Source organism: Mastigoproctus giganteus, chromosome 2, assembly GCF_048544385.1.
Source record: "Mastigoproctus giganteus isolate SK-2022 chromosome 2, ASM4854438v1, whole genome shotgun sequence".
Lineage (NCBI taxonomy): Eukaryota > Metazoa > Arthropoda > Arachnida > Uropygi > Thelyphonidae > Mastigoproctus > Mastigoproctus giganteus.
In genome coordinates, this window is record NC_143576.1 from 74,575,248 (window position 1) to 74,591,354 (window position 16,107).

Below are 16,107 nucleotides of genomic sequence, written 5' to 3' on the forward strand. Positions count from 1 at the left end.
TTTCTGCCTAAAAATCAGCCAGAAGAAGTATGCAGGGAAGCAGGATTAAGTAAAATACTTTGGAGCTCTCTCACATTCAGTTTTTGTGTTTGTTGTTAATGCCACTATCTGGAATTGGGTCACTTTTTTCAAAAGTGCCAGGTAGTTATCAAAGCTTTAGATGAAGAATAGTGGACAAAAATAATACCAAGTTCAAGGATCCATTTGGCAAGAAAATCCCGGGCACAAAAAAAAAAAAAAAACCATGAATAGTCAACATTACATGTGCATCATATGCAACTGTAAAAAGTTGCTCAAATGACTGTAACTGGATGTTAAACAAAACCTACTTGGCGCACAAGAAACTTGACATCACTCAATGCCACGTAGAATTGCTTAATCATTAAAATTAAGCACCTCTCACTTAGAATTGCTTAATCATTTTTGATTAAGAAATTCTAAGTGAAGTGAGAGGTGCTTGACACTCAAGGCTGTTTTGTTTATATGGCATTATAAGCATTATAATGCCTATTTTTATGTATATAAACAACTCTTGAAATATAAAAACGATCACATATGAATAAACTAATTCCTTTCTACTATCAATTGTGCCTACTGAATTTTGATTGTGATACACAACTCTAGTATTTATGGTGTATTGTGCATTTACATCCGCCTCACTTTTTAATATTGTAAGTTCCAAAGCACTAGCATATAAAACATCTGTCTCAAGAAGGCTTTTAAGAATCAGATAAACTACATGGAATGCTACTGTTGCCCAGTCAATAATAATATAAGACCTAGTTCAATTTTAATTTTCACTGACAGAAATAGGAGAGATGATTCACTCCATTTCACAATATCTGTCTGTCTCCTTCACTCTTCCCATTTTATTTCCATCCCTCTAATTCCTGATCTGGAGAATTCCTTTCCACAATTTTCCAAAACTGATGTGTGTGTGTGTGTGTGTGGGTGGGTGGGTGGGTGTGTGGGTGTGGGTGTGTGTTTTTGGGGAGGTTATTAGTGTGGCACACCCCTGTGGACAAAATAAATAAATTTTATAGAGATAAATTACAAATGAACAAAGGTGGTTCAAGGGTTGATGCAAATTGCTTCCTGAATGTCACAGAGGAACTGTCTGCTTACCCTAAGGTTTATTCTCCTTTCTTGGGAGTGGAAGTTCTGAATTACTTGCCCCCAACTAGCAGAGAAACCATTAGTTTCTCTGCTAGTTGGGGGAGTGGGGGGGCTATTTCTAGGACAACTACCTCCAACAGATGTATCAGGGTAATAAATGGTACACGAACACACAGTCTAAACTGCATCTGAAGTAATGTCAGGAGTGAGCAATGAGTTCGAACTCCTGGTTAGGACAAATAACACTGGCATAACAGGGCTACCAGAACCTTGGTATTAGTCAAAAATGGAACAGAAGTTGAGTTTTGCAATGGCATATACACTGATGAGCCAAAACATTAAGATCACTGAGTCATTATATAAATCGAAGCAACTGAAGTGAACTATGGCATGTACACACGGGTTGGGACACTGTATAAAAACACCTGATACTGAGCTCCGTTAATCAGTGTTACTCTTGTTCTTTAGATGGGAAAGGCAGCGGACTTAAGTGAGTTTCACAAAGGCCAAATTGTAATGGCAAGACGACTGGGTCAGAGCATATCCGAAACGGCATGGCTGGTGGGATTTTCATGGTCAGCTGTGGTTAGTACCTACCAAAAGTAGTCAGAGGAGGGAAACCACTGAACCATCGGCGAGGTAGTAGTAGTGGTAGTGCCATGTGATGCAAGAAAGCAAGTGTATGAGCTTATGCAGCATCAGCCAAAAAAAAAAAAAAATTACAAAACAATCCCCTCTAAATGTTTGTCCAGTTCCTCCTTAAATTTATTTAACCTATCAACTACAGCGACAGATGGAAGTTTGCTCCAGCAATTAACCACCCGCTGGCTAAAGGCAAATTTCTGCACATCTATTCTACATCTGTCCTTCCTCAATTTCAATTTATGCCCCCTTAGATTTGCAATCTGAACAAGTGGAAGAATCCCATCAGAATTCAGCTTGCTCAATCCATTCAAGGCCTTATACACCTCAATCAGATCACCTCGCAGGTGCCTAATCTCCAACTGTTGCAATTTGCAGAACTTAAACCTCTCCTGGTAAGAGGACTGTTTCATTCCGCTCACCAATTTTGTTGCCCTTCTCTGTACATGCTCAAGCAAATCTACATCCTTCCTAAAATGAGGTCTCCAGACCTGCACGCAGTACTCAAGGCGTGGCCTGATCATTGCCTTATACAGAGGGACAATCACCTCTTTTTCCCTGCTAGCAAAATTCCTATCATTGACAACACCCTATGACCTGCCCTGGCAGCCTGTCTGCATTGCTCAGAAAACTTCATATCTGACTACACAATTACTCCAAGGTCTTTTTCATTTTCTACCACCTTAAGTGTAGAACCACACATTTGGTACGTTTCTCTGGGGTTACTTCTACACATATGCAGTACTTTGCATTTTTCAATGTTAAACTTCAGTTGCCACTTCTCAGCCCATCTGCCCAAATTTTCTAGATCTTGTTGCAGTAACACACTGCCATTACTGTCATTAACAACTCTGCCAACCTTTGTATCATCTGCAAACTTCGATACTAAGCCTGATATATCTTCATCAATATCATTGATAAAAGGTGTTGGACAACCACGGCTCATCGATGCTAGAAGTGAGCGAAGGCTTTCCTGGATGGTAAATGGCAACAGAAGGGCGACTGTGGCACAACTAGCCAGTAATTGGAATGTTAGTGATGGGAGTAATGTGTCACAACACACAGTATATTGAATCCTGCTGAAAATGGGGCTGCATAGCCGCAGGCCGTTCCGAGTGGCCATGCTAACCACGGTTCACTGGCAACAGTACGCCTACAATGGGCACACGAGCATTGAAACTGGACCTTGAGTGATTAGAAGAAGGTTGTCTGGTCTGATGAATCACGTTTCCTGTTGCACTTTGTGGACGGCCGAGTACATATGTGTCGTTTACTTGGGGAAGTGATGGTGCCTGGATGCACCGTGGGATGAAAACAAGCAGGCAGTGGTGTTATCATTCTTTGGGCGATGTTCTGCTGGGATACCTGGGTCCAGTCATCCATGTGCCGGGCACAGCACTCTGATGTCTACCTCCTACCTAAACTTCATTGTTGACCAGGTACACCCTTTCATGGCAACTGCCCTCCCCTCTGGCGGTGCCATCTTTTAGCAGGATAAGGTGCCATGACACACTACCTGGATTGTTCGAGACTGGTTTGCAGAACATGAGGAAACTTCCAGGTTTTGCCTTGGCCTCCAAATTCCCCAGACCTGAATCCCATTGAACATCTGTGGTTTGTGTTGGAACAGTAACTCCAATCTGCGGTGTCTCAACCATGGACCTTACAGGAGTTAAAAGGATCTGCTAGTTACATGTTGGTACCAGATACCACAAAACACATTTAGGAATCTTGTAGCGTACATGCCTCGCCAGGTATGAGCTGTTTTGGCTGCACATGGAGGATCAACATCATATTAGGTAGGCAGTCATAATGTTTTGGCTCATCAGTGTACAATGTATTGAGGTAAGCCAGGCAGGATGGTTGGGGTGGGGAGGGGGAAGAGAGAAGGCAAACATCTCATTATCAATAGTAGATTGATCACAACCAAAGCATTTCCGGTTTCAAAATTTGTGCATGCACAAATTTTGAAATCTGTGTCATGTGATGAGATAAGTGTAAGCAAAGAAAGAATGAGAGGGGAGGGGGATATGTAACACATCAGAAATATGTGCAATGAGAACTGTCTTCTTATGAGTGATTTTAATTTGCTTCTTTTTGAATTTAGCCAGTGACAGGAGAATTTACCGTTGTGAACAAAATTTTTAAATAAGCTAGATGATTGTTATTTGCATTGGTGTGTTAGTACCAGAGAATATTAACAGAAATGATCAACATTCACGAAACTGATAGTATCGCAAGACTGACAATACAGGAACCTTATGTGGGGAGTGATCACACAATTCTCAATTGGATAATTGAGAATTGTGTGATCAGGGAGAGGGAGAGAAAATTAGGTAAACACTAAAATTAAAAATTACTATGTATTATGATAGAAAATATATTAAAATGTACTTACCATTTATAAGATTAAATTGCCGTGGATTTAAAATAGCTGGACAGAGTAATCTGAGGAATACAAATCCACTGTAGAAAAATAAGATCATTAGAACATTTTTAGAGCTAACACAGTCATTTTAATGGATAAAAGCAATTTAAAATTTATAAATGCAGTTAAAGCAACCAAATGTTAAGTTACAACTTATCATGCAAATTTTTATATGAAATTTAACATCCTGATTTTTCATATATATGTTGTTGTTATTTCGTTTTTAGGAGCATTAGCAACTAAGGCCATATTGTTCCAAGGATATGCGGTGGTCATTCCCTGACTTTTCCGCATCCTCCGTATTTGGTGGTCACAGGCTTGAACCCCGGTCTAATCAAGAAGCATGTGCTACGCACTGCTGCTCCTGCCCATCTGGCTACGGAGGCGCCATATATATGTTGAACGGCACAAAATTAACACAGAAGTACTGATGAAAAAAAAAAAAAAAAACATTGTGCTATGGGGAAGAAAGAAAATTATGTCAAATTAACAAGTGTTCCAGTCAGCTTAAAATTAACAGGATAGAATAAATTTTGAATTTAAGATGAAGTGAATAACAGATAATATTAAATAAAATTTAGAAAAGAGTCATACATTATGAGCTGGATTTCAGTTGTTCATTGGTGGAAAAAAATCAAAAGAAAACTTCTAAAAAAAAGTCCTGTTATAACTCTACTTTTAGAGAGCCACAGCTAAAAGAATTTGTTCTCTATCGCAATAAGCACCTCCTTTCTTTACCAATTATCAGTAATTGAAAACAAAAGGCAAATGGTCCGGAAAGCACCTCGTAACATATGGCATGTTTCAAAATTTTTTTTCATCTAAATGTAATTTAATGTTATTTATTAACCATGTCATTCTGCATTCAAAATTTATTTTACTCTGTTAATTGTAAATTTACAAAGACAATTATTAATTCTGCATTAAACTGGTAATTTTTCATCTATCTAATGTATCATAACATATGACAGTTAGCATGAAAAATTACGATATGTCAGAAAAGGCTTTTAAGTTTTAGAACATGCAAATAAAATGAGCTGTAAAAGTTTGCACAACAGTATGACAAATATTGAATCTAATGCAGTACAGAAAGCATCTGATCATTCCCTCTCACCTGCTTCCACATGAAGCAGGTGAGGGTTCCATCTGATTTGGTAAAGAAAATGCAATTTCTAGAGCTAAGACCAGTGGAATATTATTATTCTCAGATGTGATCTGAATATTATACATGGGTAGAGTTAGGTTAGTAAATAAATTTGATGAATTTAAACTGATGACCTGATAAACTGATGTCATCATATGCAGACATTTTTTAGATATCAGAGACATGGTGTCATTCAGACATAAAAGGATTCAGAATTTAAATACGGGGAGTACAATATGTACATAAGAGTTAAAGAGGACAGGGGAGGGGTGGGGTTGTGCTCTTAGTTATGATGCACATAAAATCTAAGGCAGTGCATCCAGTGGACATGGGGGGCCAGGGCATACTGAGTCAGTTTGGCATACCATAAGTAATGGTAAAACAAAATGAGGGCAGCAGTCATAGTCCTATTTCAGGCCTAATTCTTATAATGTGGAACTTTCCATACATTTACTGGACCTTGTAGGTTGGTCATTCACATAGTAGCAAGACCTTTGTGAATTTATTAGATAACCGTTTCCTAGACCAGCATGTTAGAGAAACAACAAAAGAAATCAATACTCTTGATCTGATTATTAGCCGTGGTTGTTCCTGCATTAAAAATCTGCAGATAAAAGACTCACTAGGTGGCAGTGAATACAATGTACTGATGTGGGATTTACCTAAAGATGTTACTATTGTCAAAGGCAAAGGAAAGGGTTTTTGCTTTCATAAAGGTGACTATAGCAGTCTCATATATTTTCAATTTTATGCAGTGGGACCAACTGATGAAATTACCAACAGCAAATTCTAAACGGGAAGTATTCAAGGAGTTTATTGTAGAAGCTATTAAACTTTTATACCAACTAAGAGATACAGTTCAAAGCACACACCTGAATGAACGTCATATGAACTGATGAGGCTTGCTGTGGTGAAGGGAAATGCATGGGATGCATATAAATCATCCTGTGATACAGACACCTAAAGTAGATATAAACTAGTCTGCATTGCTAAAGCAAATTATGAGATGTCTCTGGAAGAGAATGCAAAGAAAAGCAGCAAACCGTTTACATTAGTAAACACTTCTTTACTATTGTAAATGAAAGAAGAGATAGAACCACATGTATTCCCTAGATATGAATGGATTAACTGTTGATTATCTTGATAAGGTTGCTGAGAAACTGAATGCATATTTTGCATCTACATTCAAACATGAATTTTTTTGGAATGGGGAGGTCAGAAGTGAGTCAAATTGTGGCAAGGACTTGAACGATTTTGCAATAACTGAGAGGAAAATGGAGGACAATTTGTTGAAGCTACACCTAAAAAGACACCAGGGGTAGATGGGATTTATCCAGTTATATTAAAGGAGGCAGCAAAAGAAGTAAGCAAACCTTTAGGTATGATTATGAGGCATTCTTGGATTCAGGGGAATTCCCTATCGACTGGAGATTTGCAAATGTATCCCAATTCACAAAGGGAAAAGCATGACATGAATAATTACAGACCTGTTAGCTTGTCTTCTGGTCCAGGATAAATAATGGAGCCAATGGTTAAAGAAGAAATGCAGGACCTTTTAGAGAGGAATACAGTTACACTGCAGTCACATCGTGGATTTGTTAAGGGATGATCTTGTCTGACCAATCTGATTGGATACTATAACATAGTAACAAAAGAAATGTGTGCAAATACTAATTTTTATTTCATATACTTAGATTTCAGAACATCTTTTGATCTGTTGCACATAAAAGACAGTTATACAAATTGGAGAAGCATGGTAGGCATTAAGGGAGAGTTGCTGCTATGAATAAAAGGATAATTGAGAGGAAGAACACAGAGTGGTTAACAATTGGCACTCCTCTTCTTGGACTAATGTTATTAGCAGAGACCCCTCCACAGGGTTCAGTGCTGGGCCCATTGTTTTTCTATATTCATTAATGATACTGATGTAAATCAGTCTTAATGTCTAAGGTTGCAGATGATAAATAGGTTGGCAAGGTAGTTAATTTATCTATATCTTGTAGTCAAATTAGGTAGATGGGCTGAGAAATGGCAAATGAAGTTTAATATTAACAAATGTAAGGTACTGCATATAGGAAGCATCAATCCCAAATTAATGTACCAGCTGTGTAGTACCATGCTCCAAGGCATTGGAGAATGAAAAAACCTGGGACAAATTGTACAATTAGATATGAAGTGCACTCAGCAGTACAGACAGACTACAGGGCAGCTTAAGAGGTTTTGTAAATGATATACAGGAATTTTGCCTACAGTGATAGGCAGGTGATTATGCATTATTGACCTTTTGCATCAAGTCACTGCAAAATGTGATTAAATTTGTTGTATGACAGTTTGGGGCATAACAATTTGGAGTATGCGACAATTCCATGAATGACAGTTCGGTGTAAGAGAATTTGGCAAACGACATTCCACTGTATCATACAGAGATCAGAAATTAGTAAAATTAATGAAGAAAAAAATTTAGGAAATAAAAGAAATTTTGGCGACCTAGAAAGTAAGAATGCAGAAATTTAGAATAAAAATATATAATTTTTATCCATTTATTTTGTATAAAAGAATTCATGCCAACTGGACTCATAGGCAGGTTGGAAAGTGAGTATTTGTGTATCTCAGCATGACCCCATCCATAACTGTACACCTTCAATCCAGATAAGGATTATTTATTAATTTTTTTTTTAACATATCTACACAGATAAATTCTATGCTTTTTTTCAGGAGCATGAATTAGTTGAACTTAGGAACAATGAAAAAAAAAAAAAAAAAATTATTGGTGCATAAACCAGGTTTCCCAACTCTCAAACAATTCATCCTCTAGAACAGTGGTGTCCAACCTTTTCCTGTATGGCAGCCATATTCAAAGTTAGATTTGTTTTGCGGGCCACACAGAGTGATTTGAGAAAAAATTGTGTCACATTTTCTATATCTTGTTACTTGTAAAAGGAAGTTTCTATTTTCATGTTACCTTATTTCTTTTCAAGCTATATATAAAAAAATGCAAATTCCCAGCATTTTTATGTGCAACAAATCTATGTCAGTGATTTATTTTTTAGATTTTATTAAAATTATAAAAATATCACTTACTTTTTTTTTTTTTTTTTAAATACTTTACTTTTGCTTTTAAATGCTCATTTTAGAAAATTTACAATCTGAAAATATCAATGCTTTTCAATATTAAGGTGAATAAATATATATAATGATAAACCTAAAATTGAAATATTTGAAAATTTTATTAAGTACAATACTTCCCGTTTAGAATTTGCTGTTGGTAATTTCATCAGTTGGTCCCACTGCATAGAATTGAAAATATATGAGACTGCTATAGTCACCTATTTTTGTCCAGTAAAATAACATTTACTGGACAAAAAACTTTTAATGAGATGACTGAGGCTGGATATTTTTAAATAATTGTTCAAAATTTTGTTGCAAATTTGTGATGCCAATCTCAATACATAATGAAGATTAAGTCCTGATAGTACTCGATGGAGCTCCAGGTCCTTATGGTATTTCTTCGCTTGTTCTCAAAACCTGCACTCCTGAATTTACTCCTGTTCTATGCCACCATTATTCACTTTCTTATTCCAAAGGTGTTTTTCCTTTTGCTTGGAAATTTGCTCATATCCAATTCCTAAAAAAAAGTGACAAATCCTTACTCTTTCTAAAGTAATGGAGAAACCACTTAACCATCAACTCTTGAACTATCTAGAACCATCTGATCAACAATCGTCAGTATGGATTCTGCCATTGTCGATCCACAGGTGATATTCTGGCTTATGTTACCCATTTATGGACAAATTCAATGGATAAGTTCGGTGAAACACAAGCAGTTGCTTTTGACATCTCAAAGGCTTTCGATCATATTTGGCATAAAGATCTAAACAAGCTTCCATCTTATGGTTTGCCAACTGTTCTTTGTAATTCGTTATCCAGTTTTCTCTCTGACCGCTCAAGGAGGGTGATGGTAGATAGCTCTATGTCTTCTAACTTCACTACTAATGCTGGTGTCTCTCAAGGTTCAGTTCTTTCCTTCCATTCTTTTCCTCTTGTATATTAATGACCTTTCATTGACCGGAAAGCCTATCCATAGTTTTGCCGATGATAGGACATTGCATTCCACTTTCCAGTTTGAGAAATCTTGCCCTGCTCAATCAGCTTCAACTTCTTGAATATCCGCTACAAATTCCTTAAATGTCGATCTCCAGGTAATTCTCCAGTGGGGCAAAGACAACTTAGTTGATTTCAATCCTTCTAAAACCCAGTCCTGTCTTATGTTGCAAAAAGGATTCTTCTGCTCCTATGCTTATCTTTGGTGACAATCCGATTTCTAAGCAAGATGATATATCTCTTTTGGGGATTACCCTGACTTCTAATCCCTCTTAGCACAAGCACATTACAAATATTGCTTCCTCTGCATTCAAAAAACTTGGTTTTCTCTTTCGCTCTTGATGTTACTTTTCTTCCAAACTGCTGTTCACTCTGTATAAATCGTAAATCCACCCTATCATGGAATATTGTTCCCACATCTGGGGTGGTGCCCCCAAAACCTCTCTCAGGCTTCTAGATTCCATTCAGGAGAGGGATGTTAGGTTAATTAATGACTCATCTCTAACAGTATCTCTCCACTTGCTATCTCATAGACGTACTGTTTCTGCTGCACACCTTTTCTACAGATACTTCCACGGGCATTGCTCTTCTGAATTGGCTTCTATAATTCCTGCTCTCTCTCTTTCAAAACAGTCCGAACATGTGCCGCCACCAACCAATATCCATTTACTGTCCAACTTCAAACTCACAGAACCAACTTTTCATCTTCCTTGTTTATTCATTCAACTTCCGTTTTCTGGAACAACCTTCCTTCATATGCCTTTCCTGAAAATTACAGTCTACAGAAGTTCAAGTCTAATGTCAACAAATATCTTCTCTCGTTTTCTCAACCTCCAACCCAAGCATGGTACTAAGTGCTATAGGTTCTAATACCTCTCATGTTTGGGGTTTTCATTAAAAAAAAAAAATGCTCATCTGTTATTCTGTTTCTTTTTAAATATTTATTTGATTTTACAAGTGAAAAAAATCTGCTTGCAAACATACATTGATCCGAACAAAGCAGCCATTTTCATGGCATTTTCTTTTATTAGCAGAAAAATTTCAGATGGGAAAGCCTTGCAGAATTCAAATAGTTTATTTTTGCAGTCTATATAGTTATTTTTGAATCATATTTTGGTTTGAAGATCAATAATTTCAAGTTGCAATCTGGAATTGTAGTTTTCAGCCATAGAAGTAAATGGGTTCTCAAACAAAAGCTCATGGGATTTTATATCAGAAAATCGACTTTCAAACTTGTCAAAAAGTAATTGTAATAACGAAAGGCAACGATTCTTTGGAAATGTGTTTCTCCTTTAGCTCAGTACAACATTCAAAATGAACTAAATTGTCTTGCTCAACTGGAATTTAAATAATAACAACTTATTCTGAAATGATTTGATGTCACCAAAAAAACAGACTAATTTTCCTTTCCCTTGTAGTTTTAAATTAAGAGCATTTAAATGACTAGAAATGTATGTATGAATTGCAAGATCAAATAGCCACTCCAATATGCGATAGTTGTTTTATTGGTTTCCCCTTTTCTGTGTTGAAATATTTGGTGATGTATCAACAGCCACATTAAGGCCATGTGATCTTGTAAAAGTTACAGTTGAAATAACCGCATTCATAACATGTTGGAGATCCAATACTTTCCCATAAAGAGCTTCTTGATTCACAATGTAGTGAATTCCAATCGAAGTTTCAGCTCCGATATCTATCACTTTCTTGGTTATCTTACCCATAAGCCCAATGTTTTTATCAATCATATTTTTTGCACTGCCAGTTGTTTTTTGCACTCCTACCAGGTTTTTATTATTTAATCCTAACTTTTTGATAGATTGGTAAAAATTTTCACCTGTATTTGTTCTGTGCATATTCTATAGATCAGTTAAATCTTTAACTGGTACAAAATTTTCACTAATTCCACATGAAGATGAGGAGTTGGGCTGTGTCATTTACATCAGTATTGTCATCCAGTGCCATACTAAAATATTTCATTAGTTTTATGTTTTCCAAAAGTTGTTCGAACAAATTCTTTCCAATATCTTCTACTCTTCGCATAACTGTTTGTCTAGACAAACTAATGTTTTGTATCATTGTTTCTCTGGACAAATTTCTTCCACAACTTTTAACAAACAATGCTTAAATTCACCATCATTGAACGGTTTACTTTCAAAAGCGATCAAATGTGCAACTTGATAACTGGCACGTACGCAGATAAATTTCTTGACTGATACGTTTTTAGTATGTTTGTTGTTTTCTTAATTTCTTTCGTAACTTTGAACACTTATTTCCGCAGCACTCCTTTATGTTGATCATAAGATTTATGATTGGAATCAGTGTTATATTCTTTAAAAACTCACACAGTCTCCTGATACACCAAACACTGCTTTTTCGTGGCAATCAATGAAGAAATAGTCTTCAGTCTACCTTGGATCAAATATACGACACTCCAAATCGATTTTTCCCTTTTGGAACATTTTTAAGAATGATTTTTTTTTTAATTCAATACAAATTAATAATTAATTCAATGCAATGAACAAGCTATATCAAAATACATAACTGTATTTAGCATACACATAACTGCACTGAACCACATGTAATGGTTTGATACAATCGAGCTGGACGCTTGCATGTCTGTACACGCAGTGGAGATCAATGCTGTTTTAGTTCACTTTCCAGTGGGCATTATAAAGATTATTAACCTATGGCCCGTGGGCCGGATCCACCCCACAGGCTGTAGGTTGGACACCACTGCTTTAGAAGAACATGGGCTTCGATAGCCTAAAAAAAAAAAAAAAAAAAAAAAGAAGTTGAATTTTAATATTTTTCCTTCCTTTTAGTTTAATAAATTTCTTTATCTTTCTCAACCTGGAACCAACCCATCCAAGCTACTTGAAAAACATGGACTTCAAAAGACACCCCCCCCCCCAAAAAGTATTTTAAAATTACTTCTTTACATCTCATCCCCATACTAACAGCATTTCAGGTAACATTATAGTTAGGATCTATGCCATGTGGAAAATCAGGTGGTTTGAATTCCATCACAAAGGAGGAATTTTTATGGGTGGGTGCATGTTTCCCTCCCCTACCTGATAGCTTGGGTTATTATGGACCAAACAAGACAAACAGACAATACAATACAGGTAGTTCCCAACTTTACAGGCACCTCCGTAGCCAGGTGGGAAGGAGCAGCAGTGCGTAGCACACAATTCTTGATTAGATCAGGGTTCGAGCCCGTCACCACCAAATACGGAGGATGCGGAAAGGTCAGGGAATGACCACCACATATCCTGGAGCACTATGGCCTTAGTTGCTAATGCTCCTAAAAACCAAATAACAAACAACAAACAAACCCGACTTTACGAGTTAATTTGTTCTCGTAAAGTGAGAATTTTTTTCCCATAGACGTAATATTAAAATCAGGGGTTATGTTCTAAACAATGAAATTAGTTAGCTAATTAATTTATGCTTAAACAATGATTGATTTTTCCAAAGAAATAAAAACATAGCTTGTAAAATTAAGAAAATTATAATAATAAAGAAATTATTTATGACTTACAAATGTTAAAGAATGTTTATTTTTCATCATCATCTACTAAATGCACACTCGTTGATCACTCATTGTTGAAGGCACAAGGAGTCGCTTTCTTCAGAAATGCATCAAGAGGCATTTGTTTCCAAGATAGTCTTCTGTTTTCTTTATAAATTTCATGATAGCATGCATAAACACGTTTTAAATCTGTAGCTTCCTAGCACGCTCCAAATTTGAAGCTTGTGACTCGAAAATTTCATTTTTGAACAGGCTCAATGCTGATGGGATACTTCCGCTTGCTTAGACTAAGAACCTGAGGGGGCATAGACTCAAACTGAGGAAGCAGATACTTCTGCTTCCTCAATCATCTTTCAAATCTTTTCGCCTCCTCAATCCTCAATTAAACATCTTTTGTGTAACCGTTAGGTTATACAAAATTCCTTTGCTCCCTATATGAAGACTAAAACTGATTCTGGATTAGAAAGATGTAGCCAGAAAGACTAATCATACACCTGGAAGCAAAAAATCTTCAACAAATCACTTGTCTCTCTCTCTCTCTAAGCAAAGTGCTTTTGTCAATGCAACACATAAAACTTGGATTAATGAAAAACAGTTTGTTAAGATCATATATAAAGAGGGAGGTTGTTTTCAGTACATCTTCCAAAATTTCATAGGATGAGTAATTTGAAGGAGGCAATGATGGTAGACTACTGCTGGTGTTTGAAAATGGATTCATGGTGAGCATAAAAGTTTTAAAAAAGTGCATATTCATCCATGTGCAAAAAACCTTAAATAAAATATTGCTCTAGTGAGGTGACTAAGTATTTTTGCACATTATTATTTTTCTTTAAATACTTTGTATTGAAAATTGTCTACTGAATATTAAATATACAAGATATCTTCAATGTCATGTGATATGTCATCCATATGCCTAAGAACAGTACCATCAGAAATAGGAACTTTGTCAGTTTTACTTTCAGCCTCTTTGCCTATAATTGTTTTCACTATTATTTTACTAGCAGAAATTATTAGGCTTTCAGCAATAATGTGACTTTTTTTTTGTTCAAGTAACAAAGCTACTAAACAGCTTGCTTCTTGAGCCTTCTCAAAACCTTGATGTTGTTTGCCTTATGAATATATGAAACTTTTTGAAAGTAATCAATTGCTTTATTTGAGAAGTAGCCATGAAGTAGCCTCTGTTTCGTTTAGTAGTGAATTGTCAATTTAACTTGGCTGGCGACATAGCTGTGTTTGTTAGTTTTTTCCCATGCAAACAACACACAATGATGGGACAAGTTTTGTTTCCGGTTCATGTAAAACACATGGAAAAGTAACTGTTACTGTAAAGTCAAATTTTTTAAATATCAGTCACTTCTCTTCCTGCTTTACTTGTACAGTAGAGTCCCGATTATCGGAGGTAATGTGGACTGAGGGCACCCGTGATAATCAAAAAACTCGGATAATATGAAGGTTTGATAAATTATTATTAAATAAACTGGATTTGAATACATTAGCGTGATAATGTACACTCTATTTTCAGATTAGACCTACTTATTGAACATAATGACTTATACACTTTTAATTTTATTTACAACTGTTTTATTACAAAAAAAAAAAAAAAAAAAAAAATACTACACGTACAAAAATTACATCATAGACAAGAAAAATGTACACTTACAGTCATTAGCACTACATCCATCTTAATATCATATAAAAAATTCCTTGATGGGATTCTATTTCATAGCTGCTCCTCGCTTTTTAGCTGGCATATTTTGTAGGCACCTAAGTAACAAATCATAGGCAGATGTGGTATCCTTTTGCTGTGCAATATAATGTAAAGCTGACTCAATAGCATTTAGACCTTCCATGTGTGTGTGTGTGTGTGTCACTTTTTTATAGGTTCTGTGCACTCTTCATCATCATCTTCACCAACAAACTTTACGATCAGGTCATCAGTCATTTCCAGCTGTTCATCAGAATTCATCCACTCTTTAATATCCTCTGTAGTAAGAGTGTCTGAAACAGGAAGGTTAATGGAAGGTAAAAGGGTTCCCTCACTTCTTTCATCTTCACTGCCATCTCATTCTTGTTTGCTTCATTTTGGGAGCATAAAATATTATTACAGGATTTAATAAGAGTAGATGTTTTAACATCGTCCCATGCTTCTGCCAACCAGTAAATAATGTCCTCGATGTTTATTTTTTTAAGATTCTCAACCGGGTCTCTGTTTCAAGATTTTGAAGCAGATGTTTTAAGAGAGTTGCATTTCAAAGTCTCCAAAGTATCTTGATCTAGAGGTTGAAAAAGAGATGTCACATTAGGTGGCAAAAACAGAGCTCTGTTACCAAAAACTAGTTAACTTTTGCCTGGATGGGATGGAGCATTGTCTAAAATTAAAAGTGCTTTATGTGGAAGTTTCTTTTTGTTCAAATATTTTTTGGGCTAAGGACAAATTCTTCATGAAACCATGTTTTAAACAAACTTGAGTCCACCCATGATTTTTTTTGATTTACCGTAATTAACAGGCAAACATTTTACGCTCTTTAAAGCTTGGGGGGTTCTTTGAATTTCCAATGAGAGTTACTTTAATCTTATGCTCTCTCCACCCCTTGATGAATTTTAACATGCCAGAACCATCATTCTCTCTGTTTCGTTTATAACCAGGAGCTGATTTTTCTTTTCTAGCTGCAAGTGTTTTGGATGGGAGCATTTTATAATTCAGGCCCGTTTCGTCACAATTGTAAATTTGATCCAAATTCAAATTTTCTTCTTAAGTAATTTTTGCTAATTTAACAAGTAAATGTTGTTATAGTAGTAGTAGTGGCATGTGATGCAAGAAAGTAAGTGTATGAGTTTATGCAGCATCAGCCAAAAAAAAAAAAAATCACACCATTCCCTCCGAATGCCTGTCCAGTTCCTCCTTAAATTTATTTAACCTGTCAACTTCCACAATGACAGATGGAAGTTTGTTCCAGCAATTAACCACCCACTGGCTAAAGGCAAATTTCCGCACATCTATTCTACATCTGTCTTTTCTTAATTTGAATTTATGCCCCCTTAGGTTCGTAATCTGAACAAGTGGAAGGATCCCATCAGAATTCAGCGTGCTCAACCCATTGAAGGCCTTATATACCTCAATCAGATCACCACGCAGGTGCCTAG

The 16,107-nt window shown here is 36.2% G+C and overlaps 1 protein-coding gene across 2 annotated transcripts in view; it reads right to left on the minus strand.

Moving 5' to 3' along the window:
* The window catches only part of vap (RAS p21 protein activator vap), a 723,705-nt gene that overhangs the window by 213,873 nt on the left and 493,725 nt on the right, over positions 1-16,107 (minus strand). For both annotated transcript variants that reach the window (XR_016546661.1, XM_090368525.1), the window contains exon 20: positions 4,157-4,224. Coding sequence is in view for 1 of the 2 variants with exons in the window: in XM_090368525.1 (XP_090224651.1) it covers positions 4,157-4,224 (68 nt within the window). In the remaining variant the exon portion in view is untranslated. The remainder of the gene's footprint in view (positions 1-4,156; positions 4,225-16,107) is intronic.